The 27,998-nt window shown below is 39.8% G+C and overlaps 1 protein-coding gene across 7 annotated transcripts in view; it reads left to right on the forward strand.

The window, feature by feature from the left end:
• The window catches only part of LOC6036119 (putative mediator of RNA polymerase II transcription subunit 26), a 327,945-nt gene extending 300,174 nt beyond the window's left edge, over positions 1-27,771 (forward strand). For 6 of the 7 annotated variants that reach the window (XM_038250372.1, XM_038250371.1, XM_038250373.1 and 3 more), the window contains 7 exons: positions 18,587-19,195; positions 23,943-24,014; positions 24,084-24,522; positions 24,581-24,705; positions 24,760-25,348; positions 25,409-25,560; positions 25,881-27,771. In XM_038250372.1, the coding sequence (XP_038106300.1) occupies positions 18,587-19,195; positions 23,943-24,014; positions 24,084-24,522; positions 24,581-24,705; positions 24,760-25,348; positions 25,409-25,560; positions 25,881-26,057 (2,163 nt within the window). In that variant the 3' untranslated portion in view covers positions 26,058-27,771. The remainder of the gene's footprint in view (positions 1-18,586; positions 19,196-23,942; positions 24,015-24,083; positions 24,523-24,580; positions 24,706-24,759; positions 25,349-25,408; positions 25,561-25,880) is intronic. The other variant, XM_038250377.1, reaches the window with a different exon arrangement.
• The last annotated feature ends 227 nt before the right edge of the window (positions 27,772-27,998 follow it).

The raw sequence follows: 27,998 nt of genomic DNA on the forward strand, positions 1-27,998 counted from the left end.
TTTTATATAATTACGTTTCCATTTTGTATGAAAAACCCACAAAATTGCATGGAGACTTGTATGGAAGAACTAATTATGCAAAATTGCTTCTTTTCAAATTGGGAATTTATAGATAGAGCCTCCAAAGAAAACAAAAAATACCGTGGACCGGGGTGACTTAGATAGGATTTCAATTTGTTTTTGGAATATTTTCCAACAGGTAAGGTTTTTCTCAAGATTATTATTTTTAAAACATGTACTGGGGTAGGCCACACAAAATCCATGCACTATTTTGGAAAAAAAAGTCTTTTTAATAGTGTTTAGAAAAATAGTTACGTTAAAAATTGTTAGTTGAAATTCCGGGGTGACTTTGATAGTCATAGTTTTTCTTTTAAAATCAGAGTTCGATTTGCGATGCCTTTTCGTTGGGTCGCAAAATTTTTCGCGTCCGTCGCAGTGTGTTTTTGGTTTTTTTTCGCGTGCGTGTGTGCGTGTGAAGGTGCGGCTGGCTTTGACTGTCCCGATGACAGTTAGCCAGTTCGATTTGCGATGCCTTTTCGTTGGGTCGCAAAATTTTTCGCGTCCGTCGCAGCGTGTTTTGCGTTTTTTCGCGTGCGTGTGTGCGTGTGAAGGTGCGGCTGGCTTTGACTGTCCCGATGACAGTTAGCCAGTTCGATTTGCGATGCCTTTTCGTTGGGTCGCAAAATTTTTCGCGTCCGTCGCAGTGTGTTTTTGGTTTTTTTTCGCGTGCGTGTGTGCGTGTGAAGGTGCGGCTGGCTTTGACTGTCCCGATGACAGTTAGCCAGTTCGATTTGCGATGCCTTTTCGTTGGGTCGCAAAATTTTTCGCGTCCGTCGCAGTGTGTTTTTGGTTTTTTTTTTCGCGTGCGTGTGTGCGTGTGAAGGTGCGGCTGGCTTTGACTGTCCCGATGACAGTTAGCCAGTTCGATTTGCGATGCCTTTTCGTTGGGTCGCAAAATTTTTCGCGTTCGTCGCAGTGTGTTTTTGGTTTTTTTTTCGCGTGCGTGTGTGCGTGTGAAGGTGCGGCTGGCTTTGACTGTCCCGATGACAGTTAGCCAGTTCGATTTGCGATGCCTTTTCGTTGGGTCGCAAAATTTTCGCGTCCGTCGCAGTGTGTTTTTGGTTTTTTCGCGTGCGTGTGTGCGTGTGAAGGTGCGGCTGGCTTTGACTGTCCCGATGACAGTTAGCCAGTTCGATTTGCGATGCCTTTTCGTTGGGTCGCAAAATTTTTCGCGTCCGTCGCAGTGTGTTTTGGTTTTTTCGCGTGCGTGTGTGCGTGTGAAGGTGCGGCTGGCTTTGACTGTCCCGATGACAGTTAGCCAGTTCGATTTGCGATGCCTTTTCGTTGGGTCGCAAAATTTTTCGCGTCCGTCGCAGTGTGTTTTTCGTTTTTTTTTCGCGTGCGTGTGTGCGTGTGAAGGTGCGGCTGGCTTTGACTGTCCCGATGACAGTCAGTTCGATTTGCGATGCCTTTTCGTCGGGTCGGTAAATTTTTCGCGTCCGTCGCAGTGTGTTTTTGGTTTTTTTTTCGCGTGCGTGTGTGCGTGTGAAGGTGCGGCTGGCTTTGACTGTCCCGATGACAGTTAGCCAGTTCGATTTGCGATGCCTTTTCGTTGGGTCGCAAAATTTTTCGCGTCCGTCGCAGTGTGTTTTTGGTTTTTTTTTCGCGTGCGTGTGTGCGTGTGAAGGTGCGGCTGGCTTTGACTGTCCCGATGACAGTTAGCCAGTTCGATTTGCGATGCCTTTTCGTTGGGTCGCAAAATTTTTCGCGTCCGTCGCAGTGTGTTTTTCGTTTTTTTTTCGCGTGCGTGTGTGCGTGTGAAGGTGCGGCTGGCTTTGACTGTCCCGATGACAGTCAGTTCGATTTGCGATGCCTTTTCGTCGGGTCGGTAAATTTTTCGCGTCCGTCGCAGTGTGTTTTTGGTTTTTTTTTCGCGTGCGTGTGTGCGTGTGAAGGTGCGGCTGGCTTTGACTGTCCCGATGACAGTCAGTTCGATTTGCGATGCCTTTTCGTTGGGTCGCAAAATTTTTCGCGTCCGTCGCAGTGTGTTTTTGGTTTTTTTTTTCGCGTGCGTGTGTGCGTGTGAAGGTGCGGCTGGCTTTGACTGTCCCGATGACAGTTAGCCAGTTCGATTTGCGATGCCTTTTCGTTGGGTCGCAAAATTTTTCGCGTCCGTCGCAGTGTGTTTTGCGTTTTTTTTTCGCGTGCGTGTGTGCGTGTGAAGGTGCGGCTGGCTTTGACTGTCCCGATGACAGTTAGCCAGTTCGATTTGCGATGCCTTTTCGTTGGGTCGCAAAATTTTTCGCGTCCGTCGCAGTGTGTTTTTGGTTTTTTTTTTCGCGTGCGTGTGTGCGTGTGAAGGTGCGGCTGGCTTTGACTGTCCCGATGACAGTTAGCCAGTTCGATTTGCGATGCCTTTTCGTTGGGTCGCAAAATTTTTCGCGTCCGTCGCAGTGTGTTTTTGGTTTTTTTTTTCGCGTGCGTGTGTGCGTGTGAAGGTGCGGCTGGCTTTGACTGTCCCGATGACAGTTAGCCAGTTCGATTTGCGATGCCTTTTCGTTGGGTCGCAAAATTTTTCGCGTCCGTCGCAGTGTGTTTTTGGTTTTTTTTTTCGCGTGCGTGTGTGCGTGTGAAGGTGCGGCTGGCTTTGACTGTCCCGATGACAGTTAGCCAGTTCGATTTGCGATGCCTTTTCGTTGGGTCGCAAAATTTTTCGCGTCCGTCGCAGTGTGTTTTGGTTTTTTCGCGTGCGTGTGTGCGTGTGAAGGTGCGGCTGGCTTTGACTGTCCCGATGACAGTTAGCCAGTTCGATTTGCGATGCCTTTTCGTTGGGTCGCAAAATTTTTCGCGTCCGTCGCAGTGTGTTTTGGTTTTTTCGCGTGCGTGTGTGCGTGTGAAGGTGCGGCTGGCTTTGACTGTCCCGATGACAGTTAGCCAGTTCGATTTGCGATGCCTTTTCGTTGGGTCGCAAAATTTTTCGCGTCCGTCGCAGTGTGTTTTTCGTTTTTTTTCGCGTGCGTGTGTGCGTGTGAAGGTGCGGCTGGCTTTGACTGTCCCGATGACAGTTAGCCAGTTCGATTTGCGATGCCTTTTCGTTGGGTCGCAAAATTTTTCGCGTCCGTCGCAGTGTGTTTTTGGTTTTTTTTTTCGCGTGCGTGTGTGCGTGTGAAGGTGCGGCTGGCTTTGACTGTCCCGATGACAGTTAGCCAGTTCGATTTGCGATGCCTTTTCGTTGGGTCGCAAAATTTTTCGCGTCCGTCGCAGTGTGTTTTCCGTTTTTTTTCGCGTGCGTGTGTGCGTGTGAAGGTGCGGCTGGCTTTGACTGTCCCGATGACAGTTAGCCAGTTCGATTTGCGATGCCTTTTCGTTGGGTCGCAAAATTTTTCGCGTCCGTCGCAGTGTGTTTTTGGTTTTTTTTTTCGCGTGCGTGTGTGCGTGTGAAGGTGCGGCTGGCTTTGACTGTCCCGATGACAGTTAGCCAGTTCGATTTGCGATGCCTTTTCGTTGGGTCGCAAAATTTTTCGCGTCCGTCGCAGTGTGTTTTTGGTTTTTTCGCGTGCGTGTGTGCGTGTGAAGGTGCGGCTGGCTTTGACTGTCCCGATGACAGTTAGCCAGTTCGATTTGCGATGCCTTTTCGTTGGGTCGCAAAATTTTTCGCGTCCGTCGCAGTGTGTTTTTGGTTTTTTCGCGTGCGTGTGTGCGTGTGAAGGTGCGGCTGGCTTTGACTGTCCCGATGACAGTTAGCCAGTTCGATTTGCGATGCCTTTTCGTTGGGTCGCAAAATTTTTCGCGTCCGTCGCAGTGTGTTTTTGTTTTTTCGCGTGCGTGTGTGCGTGTGAAGGTGCGGCTGGCTTTGACTGTCCCGATGACAGTTAGCCAGTTCGATTTGCGATGCCTTTTCGTTGGGTCGCAAAATTTTTCGCGTCCGTCGCAGTGTGTTTTTGGTTTTTTCGCGTGCGTGTGTGCGTGTGAAGGTGCGGCTGGCTTTGACTGTCCCGATGACAGTTAGCCAGTTCGATTTGCGATGCCTTTTCGTTGGGTCGCAAAATTTTTCGCGTCCGTCGCAGTGTGTTTTTCGTTTTTTTTCGCGTGCGTGTGTGCGTGTGAAGGTGCGGCTGGCTTTGACTGTCCCGATGACAGTCAGTTCGATTTGCGATGCCTTTTCGTCGGGTCGGTAAATTTTTCGCGTCCGTTGTCGATGTGCAACAACAACAAAACCCTATCATACCATTTCATCTCGATACATCGTAACTCGTCGTTCGCAAAGTTAATCAGTACCTCACTAAACATCAATCATTCAAAACTCGTGAAATCATCTCAAGTTAAAAATTACACTGTTTAACCCTTCAGTTTTAATTACAAATGATTTTGGTTCTATCTTTCCACAGCCGGCTGTCTAAGACTAGACCATTTCATTTAAAATTTAACAACAGATAAACGGGAAATGTCTCATCCGCAGCCTCCGATTGCTTGCCTTGAGAATAATACAAAATACCGTTCAACAAACACTATGATTTTGGGTCGCATCATCATCTTCTATGATGAATCCTGACCAAACACCCTATCCTACTAACAAGTTTTCAGGTTCCTGGCGCTCGTGGGGTGTAAGCACAGAGTAAATCAGCTGCCCTAGTAGCAACCTGCGCTAACTAACATTCCCGTCCCTTAAAATCGAGGTCTACAAACTGACATGGCGGGCGCCGTTGGTGGCCAATGACTGTTACCTATTCGCAACTGATCTAGCTTTAGCAATCATGGTGTTTTATCTTTTCAGCGCATTCATACATGCTGTTGATAAGGGAAACACCACTAGATCGTCGAAGCCTATAATCAGTAGTGCTGAAAGGATATTACGGTTCTGTTCAGCAACGGAGGGGCAACCATGGGTGATCTCTCATGCTCATGCTCATGCTCATGCTCATGCTCATGCTCATGCTCATAGTTTTTCTTTTAAAATCATTTTTAAGATGTTCAAACTTTATTTGTACGTTAAATGTACCATCACTAAAGTAGCTGATATAGTTTTAAAGATGTTAATATTTAGTTATTTAAGTTTATAAGCTTTTTAACAAAAAACATTTAAATTTTAAGTAAAATTGTCAAAAGTCGTAATTTTGCCTGATTTTTTTAAATCGTTTTGTTTATAAAATTATCAATTTATATTGCATTTTATATTGATTTCGAAGCACGAATCACAAGTTTTCACATTTTAAATCAAATTTGTCCAACTGAAATTGCCTTTAAATATGGAGATTTTTTTAAATTGTGTTTCAAAAACAAATATATTCAATATTTATAAACTTATTTAACCTTCTGCTAGTGGAAAATTGTCCAATGAATATGAAAATGCATTCCGTTTAACGATTCAAAATCATGTTCTTTGAGAAAATCAAGACACTTTGAGAAGTTTAAAATAATGACTTTCATCAACATTTTCTTAACTATAGTTTACTTACTTTTTGAACTTTTCAAATATTTATGAAAAGTTCTTCTTGAGATACTTTGAACACTTCTCTACCTCGATCGGTATGATTCTAAACCATTCCGTACGTATTTTAATTGTACTCTTCATTTTGCGGAAAAATCGCGAACCTATCAAAGTCACCCAGTTTTACGGTACAAATTTAAAGAATGCGATATAATGTGCAAAAATCAAGAGAATTAACTGAAAAAACGGCTTATGAACAAAAAACCACTTGATAAGATTTGGTTTATTTATACATACTTATTTAAAAAAAGATATTCAAAAAATAACACAACATAATCCTAAAAAATATTGGTAAATTTAAGAAAAGCTAAAGTTGAAATAAAATAAAGTTTTTGAACCAGTAAAGTTTATTAAAACATTTATCTAGAAAAAAAATATTTCAAGAGTAACTTTAAAAATATCATACAAAGAGTATGTTAAAATCTCTCAAATTTCGAATTTGAATTTGAAATAAATGGTCCCATTGTTTAATTCGCTAACCATTTAATGAAAATTCATTCTGATGAAAACTGGCAATTTTTTGTTATTTTCAGTTGAACTACAATCATAATCACGATAATTTCCTACCTCGTTTACAAAACAAAATATATCGCCCCATAAACAGCCGTCTAATTAACGGCAATTCTAGTTTTGCGCTATTTCCAATCACGACCAATCGCGACCATCAAGATTTAGATATCAAACGCCGCTGGAGAGGAAAAGACATCAAATCCAACATACACACTACACCAACCCAAGCCCATTTGCTGCACTGCGTGTCATTTCCCGAGTCCCCAACACTCTCGTGTCTTTCTCAAGAAAGGAACACAACTCGGGCTCATAAAACGGGCCGTTGTGGTGGCACGCCACTATTTGCATTCATGGCTACGCCATATGCTGACATCCATGGAGTGTGGCATCCACTCTGAATGCAACCACCACAACGACGGTTGGACAAGTCAAAATAGCAACCATTCTTTCCGATCACACCAAAGAGCCGACTGCTGCTGCGTGACACACCGCATCATATCGGAATGGAATGGGCAGTAGGTGCTGCGATTTTGGTCCGATTGGCGAATTAAAAAAAAAAAGATGGCGGTTAGTGACCCTGAGGAAGACTTCAAGTGGGCCGAAACGTCACTAAACCCCAATGTGTCGTAATTCGTTCAAATTTTTTTCTAAGAATGTCAAAAATGGGTCACCTTACCCTACGTAGCTTCGCAATCCTGCTGCACCGGAATCATTCGGCATCTATATCTAGAGGGGCCTCCATCGTCGTCGTCAGACGCAGTAGTTGCAATTGCAGTCGAATGCAATTCCGGGTAATGCACCCGGTATACAACCAGACACGATTGGAAATGCTCTGTATGTGTGGCGACGAGACGTCGAGAACGATAACGGGGGTTTTCACCGCGAAACGGGGAGCAGGACAGAAGTGGGGACGACGACGACGTCGAAGTCAATGCAAATGTGGAATATGCAAGTGAGATATGTCTGATTACTGGATAGTGCAAGTCAGGCCGTGTGAGGACTTGGTGTGTGGGAGACAACCGATTAGGCGCAATCAAAGTCCTTCGCGCGATAGGATCTCTCTTGCAGCTCTCTTGCGCTTCGGCCGTTGAAGTCGTGAAGTGTTGGGGCGCAAAACTTGGCGTGGGTGGAACACAGGGGTTCTGCCTGAAGTATGAGTCGTTTCCGGTGCAGCAGGAGGCAAGTTATGGCAGTCTTTTACAGCTCTTTGTGCGCTGGAGAGTTGTTGATTTTAGTGGTTTATCAACTGGTTGACGAATTGATCTTCAACGATTATTCATGGTTTTTTTTTAATTTTCTTTAAATCATTTCGACAATCATTTAATAACAAATTATTCGTGAAGCTTCATAATCGATTAGGCTTAGGCTTTAATTAAAACACGCATGTGCTGCTGCGCACACGAATGCCAATTTGTACCGACTGGCTGACCAAAGCGATTTTAATTTCTTCATCAATTTGCGATGCATTTCCGCCTCTCGATGGATACCATAAAACCAACACTTTATAAATCAGCCAAGAATTTCGCTTAACAAGCCCACTATGCGGCACAGCACGCGTTCGAGGTGCCACTATTTTATATTTTATTATCACTGGCTGCGTGTTTTGAGCCTGTTTTTTTTGCCAAATGCAATAGCTATAAAAAATTCTGCAAATAAATTGAAAAATGCTCGCAAATCGCACCACACGCGCGCGGTATGGCACGAATCAATTCTTTTCACCCAGTTTTAACGTAACGTTAGTTGTGAGGCGAGAAAGGAGGAGAGAAGCAAACGTTTGGCAGTTACGATCGATAATAAAGCAAATAACAACCCGCGCGTCGACTAGACTCACTTATTGAATGTTTTGCCCAATAATAATCGTGTAATGTTCCCAACCTTCCTCCAGTCCGGGATGACTGGACTCCATCTCAGAGTCGAAGCTCAGCTCGCTCAGCGATCAGTTTCGCAATATTAATGAAAGCATATTTACTGCCAATAATATTTGCATTAATTAAATGCTTAATTGCTGTGATTTAGACACGGTTTGAGGCAAAGATCGTTTAACTGTTCTTTGCCGGAGCGAGTGAGTTGAGCAGCGCGGTCGATCACGCACCCTCCTCCCCCAACCTCCAAAGCACTTTTAATATCTCTAACCTGTCAGACCGTTGACGATTGCCAGGTGGGCGAGATGAATGGTTATGGCGATAAAGCTGCTCTCCTCCCTAATCGCGCCGCTGCTTCTAATTGAAACTCTTTGCGTTTGAGATACATATGAAGTCAACGATTTGAGAAGCTTGAGGAGTAGGAGGTTTCTCTGAACCTATTTGCATAACACGTTCAAGAGTGTGAGAAAAGTCTCCAGAGGTGAGGGCGATACTTCCGGGAATCGACGGCGGCGCTAATCGGGCTACGATTACAGAACTATGACTCAGTTTGTTGACACTGTGGGATCTATGAAGTTCAGGAAAATGACGTCTCCAAAAGAGTCATTCATTTTAAAATAAAATACCCGTTTGTCGTAATGAATAAGGATCAAAACAATGTGCACTGGCAGCTAACTCAAAGGGTGACAACTCAAAACTAATTTTAATTATTTGAGTTTTTGCCGTGAATTCACGGAATCACGTACCAAAAAAAGGTAGACGTGCAATCAACTGAAAACAATTTAAAAATACATTCAGTAAAAAAAATCAAAAATTTAATTTTTTGACAGAAACGTATTTTTTTAACAAATGACTGTAAGATGACTCTTCTAATCCTGAAGTATTTTTCAACACTTTTTGATGGCATGTTATTTAAAAAAAAATATTAATTATTTGCCTCTCCCTCGACTTTGCCCAGAGACAAGTTCAAAATAAGTCATTTTGAAGACAATTAAAGATTAGATAACATTACTTTGTCCATCTAAGGCAGGGCTGCCCAACCACCATACCGCAGGCCAGACCAGCAAATAACTGACCCTTTAGGCTTTTTAAGAAATGTCTAAATTAAAATATAACAATTTTATAATCAAACAAACATTTATAATATAATATTATCTCGGATTGTTTTAAAAAAAAGCCATTTGTTAACAAAACCCTTCTTCGATCGGTATTTCATTTTCGAAACAACATTTTCGAAAACGCTTGAGTTTGTTCATCAAAAAAATTGTTTCAATTTAGAGAAAAAATGAGTATAATTTTTGAAAATAATTATGAGATTGGTATTGTTATGTTATTGCAATAAATATTGCTAATTCATCGTATCATATGGATTTAGCCTTTTTTGCATAGATAATTATTGTTTGAACTTGATTTTTCAGAATAGCTTATCATAATAAAATTTAGCTTGGAAAAAACTTCCAAAATGTAAGCAAATTCATTGTAAATATTTTTCAATAATTAAAAACTGTCTTCAAAAATCAGTGAGCAAAATGTGTGTAAATTTCGAAACTATTTTTAATAAATGATTTTGTTTATTTTTTTTATTGCAATCAATCAAAATTGAAAAAAAAATCGAATAAATTTTTTTTTTAGGTTCAGCCTATCTCAAAATAAAAATCTATTATTCTTATTTGCAACACTTGTTTAATAACTAATTTTATTTCCAGAGTTTCAGCACCAAATTTCGAATCAAAATTTAACTTTAAAAAATAGCTTTTAAATTGAAAAAAAAAATCATAAAAATGTTTTTTTTTATAAACTTACAGTGGAGCAGTTCTCTACGAAATCGATCTTTTTTTTTTGAATTTTAATTTTTGTATTTTTTAATCCGACTGAAGCTTTTTTGGTGCCTTCGGTATGTCCAAAGAAGCCATTTTGCATCATTAGTTTGTTCATATAATTTTCCATACAAATTTGGCAAGCTGACATGACAATTAAAAAATCTGTATCTTTTGAAGGTATTTTTTGATCGATTTGGTGTCTTCGGCAAAGTTGTAGGTATGGATATGGACTACACTGAAAAAAAAATTATACACGGTTAAAAAAAATTGGTGATTTTTTTTCAACTTTTTGTCACTAAAACTTGATTTGCAAAAAAACACTATTTTAATTTTTTTTTAATTTTTTGATATGTTTTAGAGGACATCAAATGCCAACTTTTCAGAAATTTCCAGGTTGTGCAAAAAATCTTTGAGTGAGTTATGTATTTTTGAATCAATACTGATTTTTTCAAAAAATCGAGAAATTTTGATAAAGTGCACCGTTTTCAAGTTAAATCCATTTTTAGATGACTTTTTTGAAAATAGTCGCGGTTTTTAATTTTTTTGAATGAGTGTACATATTTGTCCACTTTTGAAAAAAATATTTTTGAAAAGCTGAGAAAATTCTCTTTATTTTGCTCTTTTGAACATTGTTGATACGACCCTCAGTTGTCGAGATATTGCCATGCAAACGTTTAAAAACAGGAAAATTGATGTTTTCTAAGTCTCACCCAAACAACCCACCATTTTCTAATGTCAATATCTCAGCAACTAATGGTCCGATTTTCAATGTTAAAATATGAAACATTCGTGAAATTTTCCGATCTTCTCGAAAAAAATATTTTAAATTTTTTTAAACCAAGACTAATATTTCAAAAGGGCCAAACATTTATGCTCTTTTAAAATGTTAATCTTTGTTTAAAAAAATTGAAAATATTTTTTTCGAAGAGATCGGAAAATTTCACGAATGTTTCATATTTTAACATTGAAAATCGGACCATTAGTTGCTGAGATATTGACATTAGAAAATGGTGGGTTGTTTGGGTGAGACTTAGAAAACATCAATTTTCCTGTTTTTAAACGTTTGCATGGCAATATCTCGACAACTGAGGGTCGTATCAACAATGTTCAAAAGAGCAAAATAAAGAGAATTTTCTCAGCTTTTCAAAAATATTTTTTTCAAAAGTGGACAAATATGTACACTCATTCAAAAAAATTAAAAACCGCGACTATTTTCAAAAAAGTCATCTAAAAATGGATTTAACTTGAAAACGGTGCACTTTATCAAAATTTCACTGAAGTACTTTTTGATTGCAAATTTGATTTTACATAAAAAAAATGACCGAAGACCGAAGACACCAAATCGATCATTTACCGAAGACACCAAATCGATCAAAAAAATCCTTCGATAGATACAGATTTTTGAATTTTCATGCATCATTTTTGTATGGCCAGCTGCCACATTTGTATGGAAAATTATATGGACAAACTAATGATGCGAAGGCACCAAAAAAGTTTCAGTCGGATTAAAAAAATCAAATGACCGAAATCTGAGAGAACTGCTCAGTGATAAAAAGTCAAATAAAAATATCGGGAAATGTTATTATCGTGCGCCCATTTTTCTGAAAAGTCTCAATGTAGTCAACTCTGCCGAAGGCACCAAATCATCTAATTAAATGACTTTTTTACAGCAACAACAACATACACATTTTGTATGAAAAAGGCTGCCAAACTGTATGAAGACCTGTATGGAAAAATTGGTAATGCAAAATGGCTTATTTTGTTATGGACAAAGTTTTTTCCGTATCAAAAATACACAATTAAAAATCTTTGGAAATAAATTCCAAAACCATAACTGTTTTGCTGAAATACGTCAACTTAACTGTTTGAAATCTACATTTTGAATCCCAATCTCACAGCTCGAAACGCTCAAATCACGATCTTGTCCCAAAGCTCCTTCCAGCATATCCCACACACATAAACCGGTAACTTTCCGCTCAATCACGCCCCGTACATTCCTCAAATCCGTCTGCTCCAATCCAGATCTGAGCAAGAGCAACTCGAAAAAAAATCGCTTTTGATCACCACAATTCGTCATAATATTTTTATCATTTCGTCGGTTGGCCCTCGCTTCCACGTACTCGTTTTCGCCCCATTAATAACTCGTCATAATCTGTTCTCATTTCCTAAACCTCTGTTCTTTCCTGATTTCCCTCTCAACCTCGTCCCTCCTACCTCTCCCTTGGCATATTATCATCATTATCATCCCGCACAGCTCAAAATGTGTTACACCTCGAAACAGAAAAATAAAAGTGAAACAACTCTCAGAATCCAAACGAGGAGGAAAAAAACCCGAAACAGAACGAAAATCTCATAAAAGCCGGAGATTTGATTTTTTTATTCCGAGCGCGAGCGCGCACCTTCGCCCTCCTAAATCAGCGGCATTTCCTTGGTGGTGGCCGGATTTCGACGTTCCAGGTTTCCCTCTTTTTTATTTTTCACGCTCGTGTGATGAATTACCACCCTGCCCTCGCTGGCTGCTTGATGGGTTTGGGCGCACCAGAGTTGGAGGAGTTATTTTTTTTATCGCTTAACAGGAACGCGTTAAAACGAGGCTGTGTTCTGGAACTCTGGGAAGGATCCGTTGGAATGAGGTGTTCTCTTGGAAATAGGTTGTAATCACCTTTAAGATAAAAATACAAACATTACCTTAAATCACAAAAAAATGTAATAATGTTTCTAAATCAGATTTAATAAAGTTGGCTAAAAAACGTACGAAGCATATTTTAAAGATGTTCAGTGATTTAAACTTGGACGAAACGACGATAGAACACAGTGTGCAGCGTTGAATGAATTCAAAATTAGAACGAACCTGGAGCGACTGCAGTAACCTACATTGCCCACCGGTGCAACATCACTCCCAGCATACTCGCTATAGTGATTTCTAGTGGCAGCAGAGAACATCAAGCCGACCAATGTTTAAAAACACACTACACGTCCTACTAGTCATCCTCCTCTCTCTCCGGAGTACAGAATGCATTTTTAAACGATGCAAATCCGAGCGATGGTCCAGAACTACCGACCTTTTTGCAAACACACACACACAAAAAACCCGGTGAGATCAAAGTCGGTTAAACGGCGGGCGGGCGCCAAGTTCAAAGGAAAGAAAGTCGATGACGAGCCCGGCCTCGTCGGAAGCCGCCAGCTCCCATGACTGTTCTCCGCCGCTCTAACATAAGTGGGGGATGGGAGGTGCAATTGCAACTAGTCATCATCATCATCATCTTCGGAGAGAGGTATCAGAAGTAGAATGTTCATTCGTTGTGTGTAGAGTTTGATGCTGTTCAACAAGGTTTTGGGCTCACGACCAACAGGCTTAGCAGACCAGACCTTTTTTTACAAGATTTTGTATATAATTGCCGAATTTTAATTTATCCATTCTTTTTTTTGCATGAAGGTTTAATTATTATTTTTTGTTTATACTTTTTTTTATTTCTCCAAATATTTATTTATTCAGGCCGTTGCAAATATTTTTCAATGTTTAAGTCCCCCTCAAAATCGGTTCGAAAAATCAGTGGGCAAAAAATTTTCTTTTAAATAAACTTCAAAAATTTAAAGGAAATAGAAATCTAACCAACTGAAATCAATTAGAAATGCATTTTCCTGTGTTTAAAATCATATTCAGCCAGTGATCCCCGTGCACCGCGTTCAACCGCGTTCTCTGTTTTCTGTACTCGATCAAACACCAGCACCTCGTGTGCACGCGTACAAGCAAACCTAAACTCTGCCGTGTACAGGCTGTACCCGTACACGGAACTCAAGTTTAAACCGAACCTTGCACCTCGGGTACAAACCCCCGTGCAAGCCGACGACGCAGAAAAGAGACAAAAATAGTTCCCTCACGCTCCCTCTGCTGTAAAGTGGTATTTCATTCTCCGCTGCAGTCACACTACAGTGTTTGCCACAGAGAGAGTGAGACGCAGTCATTTTTTCATCTCTTTACACGCTCTTCGCTCGCACGGCGTTGTACCCGAGGTGTGCACCCCGCGTTTACACCGCGTGTAAACTTGAGTGCGCCGTGCGGGGAGAACTCGAACATGGCAGCCTGGTGTGTTTGAGGTTCATCTGCACTGAAAACTTGTACGGCGTGTACGGCGTGCGCGCGTTTCGGGAAGACTGTATTTAGCATGTCTGGGATCGATCAAAAATATTTTCAATTTTTGTGGAATTCCAATGTACAGCAACGCAAAAAGTTATTTTTTTCGGCGAACTTTTGGAAAGCTGAGAAAATTCTCTATATTTTGCACTTTTGAATTTTGTTGATACGAACCTTAGTTGCTAAGATATTGCCACGCAAAGGTTTAAAAACAGGAAAATTGATGTTTTCTAAGTCCCACCCAAACAACACACCATTTTCTAATGTCGATATCTCAGCAAAAAATGGTTCGATTTTCAATGTTAAAATATGAAACATTCGTGAAATTTTTCGATCTTTTCGAAAAAAATATATATTTTTTTTAAACCAATAGTAACATTTCAAAAGGGCCAAACATTCAATATTACGCCCTCTTAAAATGTTAGTCTTGGTTTAAAAATTTAGAAAATATTTTTTCCGAAAAGATCGGTAAATTTCACGAATGTTTCATATTTTAACACTGAAAATCGGACCATTAGTTGCTGAGATATCCACATTTAAAATGGTGTGTTGTTTGGGTGGGACTTAGAAAACATCAATTTTCCTGTTTTTAAACCTTTGCATGGCAATATCTCAGCAACTAAGTGTCGTATCAACAAAGTTCAAAAATGCAAAATATAGAGAATTTTCTCAGCTTTTCAAAAATATTTTTTTCAGAGATGGGCAAACAAGTGCACTTATTTAAAAAAATTAAAAACTGCGACTATTTTCAAAAAAAGTCACCTAACAATGGATTTAACTTGAAAACGGTGCACTTTATGAAAATTTCACTAAAGTACTTTTTGATTGCAAATTTGGTTTTACATCAAAAAATGAAGTTGAAAAAATTTTGCGATCAATTTTTCGATTTTTTGAAAAAATCAGTATTGATTCAAAAATTCATAACTCGCTCAAAGATTTTTTGCACAACCTGGAAATTTCTGAAAAGTTGGCATTTTATGTCCTCTAAAACATATCAAAAAATAAAAAAAAAATAAAAATAGTATTTTTTTGCAAATCAAGTTTTAGTGACAAAAATTTAAATAAAAAATCACCAAAATTTTTTTTACCGTGTATCATTTTTTTCCAGTGTAGTCCATACCTACAACTTTGCCGAAGACACCAAATCGATCAAAAAATTCCTTCAAAAGATACAGATTTTTGAATGTTCATACATCATTTTTGTATGGCCAGCTGCCAAATTTGCATGGAAAATTATATGGACAAACTAATGATGCAAAATAGATTCTTTGGGCATACCGAAGGCGCCAAAAAAGATTCAGTCGGATTAAAAATACAAAAATTTAAATTTAAGAAAAAAGACCGATTTCGTAGAGAATTGCTCATAAGCGTTGTATGTCCTTTGCAAACAGGTTAGAAAAATAGTACGTGCAAAAAATAACCTAGATAAATTTTTAATTGCATTTTTGAAACATAAACATTTCATTAATTTGATAATATGTAATTAAAATATGAATTTGCAAATATTAACAATATCAAAAATAAAAAAAAACACTAATATAAGATCTTATAAGTTATTTTTTATTCGCCGAAAATTAATTTTATTATCTCGAATACTTATTTTTTTATGGGGGAGGGGGGGTTGCAAAAAATAAAAAACATTTCAACATTTGACAGAAAAAAGTTTTTGAAAATGAATTTTATACTACTTCTATTGTTTTGCAATCATTAGTTTTCAAAAAGTGTAAGATTTAACGAATCAAAAATTTTACCGCAAAAAAACTTTTTTGCGGTACTGTATAACGATTTTTTTTTAAATTCAACAGATTTGTGAATAAACCGAAACTCGATTCTAAACACAAGGGAATGAATTTTTAATTTATTTCAGCTAATGGCGCTAAAATTTCCACAGAAATTTTTAACTATTCAAATTTTCATTTTTTGCCTTTTTGATGTTTTTTAATACCCCTGATTCAAGGCGGTTTCAAAAACACCCAAAAAGCAAAAACTGGAAACCTGGTTTATTGGACCTTTTTTTAAAAAAAAGCCTGATATGTACCAGCCAATTGTGTGTGAATTAGGGGAAATATACCCATTTTAAGCCTAATAAGTGGTCGTTTCTGTTTATCCTTGGGCATGAGTAAGGACCTCGACGCCGTTAGCAATGTTGGCTTTAAAATAAAATTTCGTGATAATATCACTTCCCCCCAGCCAACATTTTTGCCATGCGAAGCGGGCCTCGACGCTGTGTCTAGGTTTAATTCCTAGCTAGGAGCCATCAGTGTCTTAAGAGGTGGTCCCAAGGCCGAGTAGGAGTTCATGAAGCAAATTAGTCGTCTCCACCCCTTTTAAATTGAAAAATGAACTCTGAAACCAGCGCTTACTCACAACAGAAACAGAGGCCTCTTCTAGGCATTGTAGGATAGAATAGATTTTGAAATTTATTTAAAAAAAAAATATTATTACGTAGCATTTTGATATGTCAAAATTTCCATAGAGTCTCGGTCAATCAATAGTGCGATGATATCGGACAAAATTCGTTAATCTGTTGAACTAACGGTTTTCGGATTATGGTTGTATCGACCATTGTTGCGAATCGAGGGTCTACTGGAGCCTTGACGATCAAATGGAGCCTAACATTTCAAAAGGGCATGGGTTTTGTGAACAGGAGTGTGTCTCCTTCACTCAAATGACAGTTTACATAAGGTATAATAGAGATGCACTCTTGTTTGCAAAGCTCTATGCCTAATGAAATGAATGGCATGAAATAGTCGTCTTAATTACTAGTGTTCAACTTATGAACTGTTCATTTATGTTTATTGGTTTTGGAAGCGCAAGACTGGTTTAAAAACTAGATCCTTTACCTTATTTGGCGTTATAATAAAACATTCGGGGATTTGAGATTAAATTTACTTTCAGACAGTTTAGTTTAGGTTGTTGATTAAAGTTAGATAGTTTTCCGTAGATGAATAATTGGACTTAAATGATTAGTTGATTTGAACGAAGTGTAACATTTCATTGGCAGATCTGTTTCTAGTTGTAATGTACGACAAGACTATTGACGGACGTGACAGGTCGGCAGTTAGTTTTCATCTTTTTTTCTCTAGTATTTTTTATTTCCTTTAAATTTGGAATACATCATAGGTTTCTTTTGTATAGATCTCCGATTAGGGACCATCCATAAACCACGTGGACACTTTTTTGGGAATCTTTTACCCCCCCCCCCCCTCCCTTCGTGAACAATTGTCCATGCAAAAAAAACTTTTTGTATGGATCGTGGACAATCGCCAATCCCCCTAAAGTGTCCACGTGGTTTATGGATGGTCCCTTAGTTACATTTTCTTATTTAATTAACTAATAATTTAATTTATTCCGGGCCTTCTTACTTTGAATCACATTTTCAGATTTTCTTTATTCAGTGTTAAACTTAGATTACCGTAACTGCTCAAATCATCCAAGTTCTTACTACTCACATCAACACTAATTTTCTTTCACCTCCCCCCTCCCGATCCCCTATATCTTCCGGTGGTGTTCATTTGGTATGCAATACTAGTTCGGCCACTACCCTTTTTTCCACAAGAAACCGGACTTGGACTGACTTGAGGCCGCGTCCCCCACCTTGCTCCGTAAAACGAAAACGAATAAGTGGTCGTTTCTGTTTATGTTCACTTTTACGAAAAGTTATTTACAATGCTTACCTTTCATTTTTCTTTAATTGTAACTTGAAATCAAACAAAAGTTTGAAAAAAGTTTTTTTATTTATTGAATATGATTTTTGCATGCATTAACCCCTCGGTCATTTTGGTTTGCCAGCTTTTTAACTGGGCTACGGCCCAGTTAAACAGCGCCCAGTTACCGAACAACTACTGTAGAAGATCAGCAAATGCCAAAAAAATATATTTTGTTTATTGTTGTTATAGATTTTAAAATGAATAAATTAAAGGGTTAAAATATAAATTGAGAAATATACAACATGCTTTTTATAGTTTAGCCCTAAAAATCTCTATAGAAAGTCTAATTCGGTAAGCATTTTTTAATTTTTGGCCCCCTCAGTCGTGAAAAAGTCCACTACCTAGCAGAACCTCCTGGTTAGATGGTTCAAACTGAACTCTTAAACTCGGTCGGTCCTAACTTCCTTTTGTATGTAGATTAGTGAAAAAGTTTGTGAATAAAATACAGTTGAAAGAAAAAAAGTCCCCCATTTTCGGCAGAAGAGGGAGGAAGCGAACTCCGGTATTGAATTATCCGCTTCACTGATTACTGATTATTTTGGTTCTGCTCGTGGCTCTCGCTCGAGCGCTGTTTTCGGAGGTTCGGAAAGACGAATGGCACTCGATAATTTCATTCTTTGATTTTATTTTTCGAAGCCTCTCCTCCTCCCCACGGGGATCAGGAAGACTTGAATGAATGGATGTTTATCTCGCGAAGGAGCGAGTTTGATTTTGAATCTGATTTTTTTTCGTCTCTCTTTCCTTGTCTTGGTTTATTTGGAAGGAAGACAAAAATTGAATGATAAAAACCATTCCTGGAATTCTGGTGGAGTGTGCGTCTGCTGAGGAGAGGAGTCGATGAAAGGAGTTTGCTCGTAAACAAAATTGTCTCTATCGTCAAGCTAAATTAGCCTAGTCATGGGGTATAATGTGAACTAGGAAAGAGGGGGATTGAAGGATTATCGCCCTCCGTTCCACAAAAGGCTCAAAATTATCTCCAAGATTGGATCACAGTACACAACAACCCGTAATTCGAAACTAATTTGAGTTTTTTTCTTCTCCTTCTTCCCACAAAAAAACAGGAAATCCTCTCGCAGTCGTCCGAGAAGCTGGAACACCTGATCGCCTCCTCACCTGCCTCGTTAGCCGCGAAAGCGTCCGCCGAGCAGGATGCGATAGCAGCGTTACAAGCGTTACGCAACAATAACAATCATACAAAGCCAGTTACCTCAGTACTTAGTAAAACGCATCTCGAGAACCTGCACGCAAATTCAGTATCTGTGATCCCGATTGAGAGCATGAAAATCAGTCACCAACAGCAGCAGCAGCAACAACACCATCAACAGCCGACGATCATTCATCATCAAACGATACACCTGCAGCAGCAGCAGCAGCAGCATCAACCAAAACAGCAACCGTTGATCCAGGTCAAGAACCTGACCCAGCTCCAGCAGGAACATCTGGAGACGGCCGCGGTGTTGATGGACATTAGCAAAAAAGTGATAATCTCGCCACCCAGCTCGAACCCGCAGTCGCCAAGTTTGATTGCCGCCGAACAGCAACAGCAGCAGCAGCAGCAAAAGTTGCAACAACAACAACACCATCAACAGCAGCAGCATCAACAACAGTATCAAACCATCAACAACAACAATCAGTCGCAACTACAAAGTATTAAATCTTCTGTGATAAAGGTGAGTTGATTAAGATTGTTTTTACTATGATTTTTTTTTAATGATTTTTGCTCTGTTGTCAACAATCTCAAAGATTTTTTAAATTTTCTTAACAATTTTTTATACCTAATTTTTTGCGCTTTATATTTTTTGTGTGTCACTATTCTTCGTAAATAAATCAACTTTTTAGCAGTTCCAAGTTTGGTTGACCATTTTGTGCATTGTTCCGAAGTTTGGTTGAATTTGGCAGCCGTAGTCCCCAGTTTTAATTCAACATATTTACGGTAATGGGGCAAGTACGTGTGTCAAACGCGTTCTGACCCGAAATCCCTTGGCCAGTTGTCGCACTTACATCAATTTTCATGGTTTGTCATGGTCAAACTAGCACGACAAGATTGAAACTTCTTTCATGTTAAACGTGACAACAGTTCATGGAGCTTTTTTTGGTTTTTATTGAATATCCCAGGATTGAAATAGAATTTTAGGGATTTGCGGAGGTCAAAAGGCGAAGCATTGTGAGTTGTACAAAATGACGCTCTTAACTCAATTTGGCCCATAATGCACGTGCGACAAGATTGCACGACAGCGACGAACTTCATTGTGTTCAAATCTGGCAAAACGAAATTTACATTCAAAATTGAATCAGAATTTTGATCGAGTTTTTCTTTAAATTTCTTTGATCAAAAAGGTTTACAAAAATCCTATGTCAAAAATTGATTTTATAACGTAACAATTAAAACTGCAGAAATAAAATTTAAAATTATATGGAAATCTGTAAACTCGTAAAACCCAATGCCATTATCTTTTCAACCCGACAAATCAATTGCAAAAAATCAATATTATTCAAACTAATACCAAACATATTTAAGGAATTCCAAAACAAAATTATGCAAGTAACTAAAGTTATAACTTCCACAAAACAATCTTTGAGATCATTTTTTTTTTTTTAAATAATCACTTTTGGAATAAGTGATCCAAATTTTATCAAAATTTCTAAAATCAAAAAAGTTTCCAATTTATTTCATAAAAAATATTACACTCAAACTAGGGGGTGTACAGAGTCAACATAATTATTTTTCGTCAATATATTAACGTTGTCGTTGATCTACTGATTAATTTATTGACGAAAAATGTTATGACCTACATTTGCACACCTTGGTTGACAGTTGACAGACAAAAACAACAACAATTGTGGCGCAGAAAATTTCACCATTCTGAAGCATACTGCTCGGATTTTTTTTAATAAAAAGTTCTGTCCAATCACAGATTGGCCGAATCAGGCCTTAGCAAGCTTCCACCACACTTAAGCATTTGATGTTTCGACCGGGTTTGACGGAGCTCATACGGGAAGAGGTTTCAGAGCAGCAGCAGCAGAAGATTCACCTAGATCAATCGTTACCCTGCGATGTGGCTCGAGGAGGAGGAGGAGGAAGAGGCTATGTCAACAGCTGGAACGATTTTCTTGGATCTTTCCCCAACGATGTGGATCTACCATGATTATCTTAAATTTTCTCCTCTTGCATGTTTTCCTCCCGCCGCGCTAAATGATTTTATTTTGCCACATTCGGTGATCGGGTTTGTTTCGATCGGGTATGGTGAAATACGAACAGGAGGAGATTTCAATGTCGTAGGCGAAAGGAAATGACTGTTCTTGACCATCGTTGCTCTGTGATGTGGTTTGAGGTGGAGGTGGAGGAGACGGAGGCTAAATTACCGGTGTGCAGGACTTTTGCAAGATTTCCAAGTGGGTCGTAAGCTAGGTCGTAGGGACCATGGACATGATTATGATTTAATTGTTTCTTTGTGCGTGGTGGACGAAGACAATTAAGGATGTGCAATACCGGTTGCTCAGATTGTTTAGGATCCGCCCTTTAGCCAAAACAGGAATCACGGAATATTTTACTTTCTGATCCTCGAGTTCTGGTCTAGGTTGTGTAATAATGCTTCTACTTTTTGCCCTTATGTGCTGTGGAATGATTTCTTGTCGGTGCCCTTCTGGTACACAGGAGTGGTTAGATTCTGCCCTCCAAGGGGACTCCGGTTCTACGTTTTCTACTTTTTCTATGACAAATGATAATTTCTATTCGTTTGCGTTATAACTTGACCAGTCCTGGTCGCCGGAACAAGGTCCGCGCTAAACATAGTCTGTCCAATTCCGGCCGCTGCTAAATTTTCCTCCAGAATCTCCATGCATGAGAATCTTTACCGCAAAAACTGTTTGTCATGTTTTGACATTTGATTTGACATTTCTATATGACAGCGGTGGTGGATCAAGGATGTACATAACCAGGTGAGGTCGCGTTAAAGTATTGACGAAATATTAATATGTCAACGAACTATTAATAGTCTATTAACCATGTTGTCCTGCCCCTAGCACTCAACCGGTGGTTGGTCACTTTTTCGTTTGACACTTTTTTAGTTTGTACCCCGTTGGTTGGTCAAACCAAAAAGTGACGAACTGTCACTTTTTACACGGCACTCACGCACACTATCAAAACAAACATAAGGTAGTGTGTGTGAACTCCGTGTAAAAAGGGTGTCAAACTAAAAAGTGACCCCGTTCGTTTGACAACAGTTGGTGTCAAACCATCGGGGTTTGAGTGTACATTCTTTTACTCTTTAACAAAAATCCTACATATTAAATAAAACAACAACTGAAATGTAATATTTGAAACTGCAAAAATAAAATTTATAGTTTAAAAATACATGGCAGTCAATGAACTCATAAAAGAACAAATTCATTTTTTTTTTCAACTCGCTTATTAGATTTCTTAGACTAAAACTAGATTATTAAAAATGGCTTCAACTATTATTTCAAAAAAAAGTCTTTGGCAAAGTTGCCGGTTAGAGTTAAAGATCACAAAGTTCTGAAAATATTTGCCGCCATCTAATTATTTTTTATCACAAGAATAAATCAAAAATATTTCATCAAGTTTCTCTGTCACTGGCCATCTTTTCAAAATTTTGGAAAGCAAAAAAAAAGAATCAAGCTGTAACTAAAACAATTCGACAGTTAAATACCCGACAAAAAACAGGACTAAGATTATAAGATCAAGCAAATTTAAGGACGTATTAGACTACGACAAACAAACAAACAAACTTTTTGTCAGTTCCGCAGTTTGCCTGCTTTGTTTGTTTGCCTGAATTTTTTTTGCAGAAACGTCAGACTTCATACATTTTGCTTTGCTTGCGTGTCTACCGCAAACAAGTTTGCGAGTTTGGCAAACTGTCAAACACAAAAAGTAAGAGTTTGTTTGTTTGACTGTTTGTCATAGTCTAATAGCTCCTTTAGAAAATACAAATGATACAAAAATTTTCTCTGAAATGACATTAAAAATAAGTGTTTTTTTATTGAAGCTGAAAATTTCAACTGCAAAAACAATGTTTCAGAATCAAGAATTTATTAGTTCAAGACAGTCTAATTCCATTCTTTATTTTACTTATGTAATTTAGGCCTGATAAGTATACAGTCCAGACTCCATTATGTGAAGGCCTCGGAAAATGTTTACTTCGGATTTTTTTTTTCGTTGTCTTATTTTTGATTGTCAAGCTTATTTATGATCCTTAAAATACTCTAAACTGCCCCTGATCGCATAAATGTCCCATATGCATTTTCATCGTTTTTGAGTTATTGATACAGTTTTGTTCAGAATCGCGAGATCTTTCTGAAAAGCCTATACCATCCAGTACTTTATTCTAGAAATCAGGAGAAAACCAAGGTTTTCGTAAAATTTTAACACGTAACCTTATGTGTGGGACAAACTTCAAATGCGTTTTTCTCAGCTTGCTGTTTTTGCATATGGGACATTTATGTGAACATGGGCAGTAAAGTGGTTTCGAATTTTTTAAATCGAGATGGCGACCAAAATGGTGGTGTTTTTTTGGTAATTTTTAAGGCAATCAAACCATTCAAATTTTACTAAAATGGGACCGCAGAATTCGAATGTATATTACAAGTAAGAAAATAAAAAATGCGATTTTTTTAACAAAAGAACTTGAATGGTCCTTAAATTTGTTTTCCCATTATTTTCTTTCTTTATTTCGCCCTGAAAAAAAGTCTTAACACTCTAAAAAAAATCAGGGGGTAGCGAAGAAGCCGTCATCTTGGAAGTTCAGAAACAAACACTGAGAATCAGTTTTATACATATTACTATGGTAACACGAAGTGTGTTATCCTGGTTAAACTCAAAAGTATCATGCAAATGTGTAAAAGCAAACTGAAAAATGTGTAATGCCGATTCTCAGTGTACAGAAGCACTGTTTGATTGACCAAAAGAAAAAATCAAGAAAAAGGTAAACGGAAAAATCACTTTTCAATATGATATGAATTTTCAGCCAATATTTGGATGGAATCTCCATTGATATGATGAAATTTGCCATCAGCAACTCAATTGACGTGTTTTTTCAGGAATTTATCGTTTAAATTGCGAAAAATTTTAAAATCAAAAACCCAAACATTGATTTGTTATGGGCTAACGTATGTAGATTCGATAAGGTAAGGCGAGATTTCACAGCTGTCAAAATAGTTAGCACAAAACCCGGATTTTATATGGAGATTTTCAGAAAAGTGACAATTTGACCTTTTTCCGGTCAAAATTTCACCGGATTTTTTTTCTGTAGGGTTGTTAAGCATGCCAAACTGAACCAAAAAACGCGTTTATTTTAATTTATTTTTTTGAAAAAAATATTTTTTATTTAACATATTTCAAAGATATTTCATAAGATACCGATATTTTCATGATATTAAAAGTTCAATTTCCTTCCCCAGCCGCACGACTTTGCCCATCAGAACCACCTGAAGCGCTCGCCGAGCAGCGAAGAGATGGACCTCACGATGAAGGTAATAATTCCAAACTATGGAGGATGGACATGACATTTTTGACACTTTTGATTTTTTTCTTTTTCCTAGCGCGTCAAGGTGGAGCCGAACATCCTGTCGCCGACGCTTCCGGCGACCACGCTGGTCAAGAAGAACGTCATCAAGCGCGAAAACCTGGACGCGATGGACTTGGGCGGCGGCACGCTGGTCGATGACCATGCCAGCCAGCACAGTGACAGCGCCGACAGCAGCGATTCGGGCCGGCTGCAGATGGACATTTCGTCGCAGGACGCCGGTTCGGAGTGCACCACGGATGAGATTAAGCGGTCGAACAACAATAATAACAACAACCATCATAACAGCCAGTTGGACCACATTGGGCGGGAAACGCCGGACAGCTTGAACTCGCTCGAGGAACAGCAGCACCTGCAGCAGGCCCAGATTCACCTGGGGCAGCAGTTTAGCGCGTTGGCCGATGGGGCCGATCCGGCCACGACGCAGCTGTGGCAAGCGCTGGCGCATAATACGAGTAAGTTTGTGATTTGGAGATGACTTGATCCAGGTTACTGATTGGAGTATTTTTTCAGATTTGATTGTAAATGGTGCCGGAAATGAGGCGACCCAGCTTCTCCGGAAGATGATCAACGCACGAACACTTGGCCTTCAGTTTTCGCCGTCCATTCAGCTAACGCCCGGAGTGTCGCTCATGAAGGTAAATTTCTCTAGAAAACATTGTAAAGATTCGTGACTAATGTTCACTTTTCAGCAGGCCGAAGCGAACCGCACGATCAACCAGGGTCGCCGGAAGCAGTCCTGTCCGATCCGAACGACGCCCGTGGAGGGCAACTCGCCCAACACCACGATGGAAGCCTTAAAGTTGACCAACAAGTCCGGCGTCACAACGGTAGTTACCAACAGCAGCGGTGGCGGCAGTCCAATCAACCTGGACGCCTCCTCGCACCCCAATCAGCTGAACCGTGCCAACATCCTGTTCCGAACCAAAACCGTGGTGGACAGCCCACTGCCCACGACCACCATCGAGCCAAACAGCGGCGCCGCCAGTCCGCAGCTGCTGAAGAACGTCCCAACTCCGCAGCAGTCGCAAACCCCGCAGCAGCAGCAAAGTCCCCAGAACCAGAACTCGCAGCAAAACTCCCAGCAGAAGGACATGTCCTGCACCAACTGCGGCACCACCACGACCACCATCTGGCGGCGGAACATCCGCGGCGAGATGGTGTGCAACGCGTGCGGGCTGTACTTCAAGCTGCACGGCGTCAACCGGCCGCACACGATGCGACGGGACACGATCCACACGCGGCGGCGACGCCCCAAGGGCGACAAGTCCACCCGGAGGAGTGAGTTACAAATCGGCTTGTTTGTTCGAATCAAATCTAACCTCGCTTTCTTTTCCGCAGAATCCATCAAACAGGACGGTGCGACGGTGGAACCGATCGACAACGGCGTGGTGGAGGGTGCCGCTGACCTGCAGGCCCTGCAGAACCACAACCTGCTGATTGCGCTGCGGGATGCGGCCCGGGCGACACCACCCAACTTCCCGATGCCTCCCGTGAGTAGAATTGCCTTTCTTTTTAAGTTTTATTTCTATTTGGTTGACAGAAGAGAGCTGAGACCTTTTCTGTGTTGTGGAATGTTGTATGTACGGAATTAAGTAGAAAAGTGAAGATTAGTTCAAGAACCGTAAGCAAAAGTTAACTCCAGACAAGCTTTTTGCATTTCTAATTGACGTTTGGGCATCTGACAGCATTTGAAACTGACAGCCAAACAAAGTGCCCAGTGGGGTAGAAACATGCGAATGGACTGTTTTGAAGCAGTGTTGCTAGTTTGAATGTTTTTTATTTACATCAACTTTTAAAATATTTTTTTCAGGCCTTCCAGCACTACCTGCGGGTAACGCAGCAGAACTTTGACGCCAGCGGCGGTGGCGGCGTCGGCCAGGACATGGACGCCGGCGAGGACAGCGGCCCGGAGAACGACATCGACTCGTGCAACCTGCCGCTGAATCTGGTGGCGACCCAGCTGGGCAGCGACTCGTCGCAGCACTGACTGCGACGCAAGACCGGCCAGGCCAGCTAGCTGGGCAGAGCCGCGGTGGCCGTCGCCAGCCGAGGTCGCCGTCGTCGCCGTCGCAAGCGCAAAAAAGCGACCAAGAAACAGAACAATCAACCGAATCTCAACTGAAGCTCTAATATCTCTACTTCCCCGTAACAGAAACAAACAAAAATATGGTTCTCTAAATAAGCTTTCTCGAGTAGCAGCGCGCACCGTATTTAGCCCGTCCCGGCCTCGAACTTAAATCTAGAGAAGGAGAAAGGGAGTCAACTATTACCACTTTCTACTAATCGCAGCTACAAACCTATAATCTACTCAACAGAACAAGCAGCATGCGTGAACAAAAGCAACAGCTTAAGAAAAAAACAAAACCTACACCGTAAGACTAACCAGTAGAGGAGAGAAAACAGAGAAAATTTCTTTAGAAATCAACAAACTCAAATACTCATCGCGCGAGCAAAAATCGGCCAAAATGCGCCGAAAATACTCTTTAAAAATATTTGATTTCAAATCAATTCGTAGCGTTGCAAAAACAAAACATTAGTAAGCACACACGGCAAATATTGATAAGCAATAATTCGCAAACCAATCAGAGAGCAAGTCGCGTGAGAGAGTACTGAAGATTTTACTGATAAAAAAAAACAAACAAAATCGTATATTTTTATATATGAGAGAGGCAAAATAGGCAGCGAATGCCGTTAGGGTGGTTCACCGCACACACAGCGTAGTTTAGCAGTTAAACATGTGTTGAGAACTGGAAATTTTAAAAATCGATAAGACTAGCAGCGCGCGAGAGAAGGAAGCGTTTCCGTTCCAGTTTTTTTTTTCGCATAAAGGTCAGTTTTAGTTTGTCGCGTCGCGTCTTTCATTTTAATCAGAGAGAAACAAATTGTTTATTTTAACTGCACGGCTACAGTTTGAATGCTTTTATCTTAATATAAAATATGGCAAGCCGCAAGAGAGGAATCGAAAACACTGAAGGACAAGAGGAAAAATATGTGATAAACATTGTTGGTTGATATTCATTTTTAAAGAAAAAAACTGAAAAGCAGAAAGGAATCAAAATTAACTCGTAGAGATGCAAAGCAAGCAGTTGATACTGTCCAAATACTCAAATCTTCCCTGGTTGATCATTCTCTTTTATCTGTGCGTACATGTTGCGTTTTCCCTGCTCAGCTGTTACGAAAAACGCAACGCTCCCTTACTTTCTCATTTCAAACCACTCTACTTAATACGAAACGTTGCACGTGATCGACACTTACACAGTAATATTTACTCTAACAATACTTAATTTATTACTGATACCTAACTGATTAAGCTTCGTTCCTTGTGACTCCATTTCGTCCCAAAAACAGCTCTCTAAACGAACCAAACTCTGACCTACAATGATTTCCACCCATCGCTGCGCGATAGTGCTCGAACGCTGCGTCGTCCCTTTCTTCATCAAACGTGTACAGTATTAGAACCAATCTCAAGACGCCTTAGTCTCCGCCCAGCGCCGTCCTGCTTTCTCAATAAAAGATTTCAAATCAAAGTCATCAAATCCGCAAAAAAAAAACAAACCGACAAATTAAAATCTAGTCATTTCATCGACTTTCCTTTGACAGCAACGCAAGTTTCGAGCACTGTCGCGCGCGATTTTCGAGTACTTACACCCCCACTAACAATCCCACAATAAACAAAGCAAGCCTTGAGCAATCATGACACACTTCCCTGACAAATTTCCCCAATGGTTCTGTTTTTTAGCGTGTACGCGCGATGATCGCACACACAGCCTACTTTGGTTGCCAACCAAATTTTAAAGAAAGAAAAACTTAGCACTTAAACAAAACTTATGTATGTGTTGTATACCAGTTGTTTACCAGTTTAGTTGTTAAGGTTTCCCGCTATTTCCCCCGCCCCCCTGAACAATTCTCTAAATATAGTGTTAAGTTC

Source organism: Culex quinquefasciatus, chromosome 2 (assembly GCF_015732765.1).
Source record: "Culex quinquefasciatus strain JHB chromosome 2, VPISU_Cqui_1.0_pri_paternal, whole genome shotgun sequence".
NCBI classification, from domain to species: domain Eukaryota; kingdom Metazoa; phylum Arthropoda; class Insecta; order Diptera; family Culicidae; genus Culex; species Culex quinquefasciatus.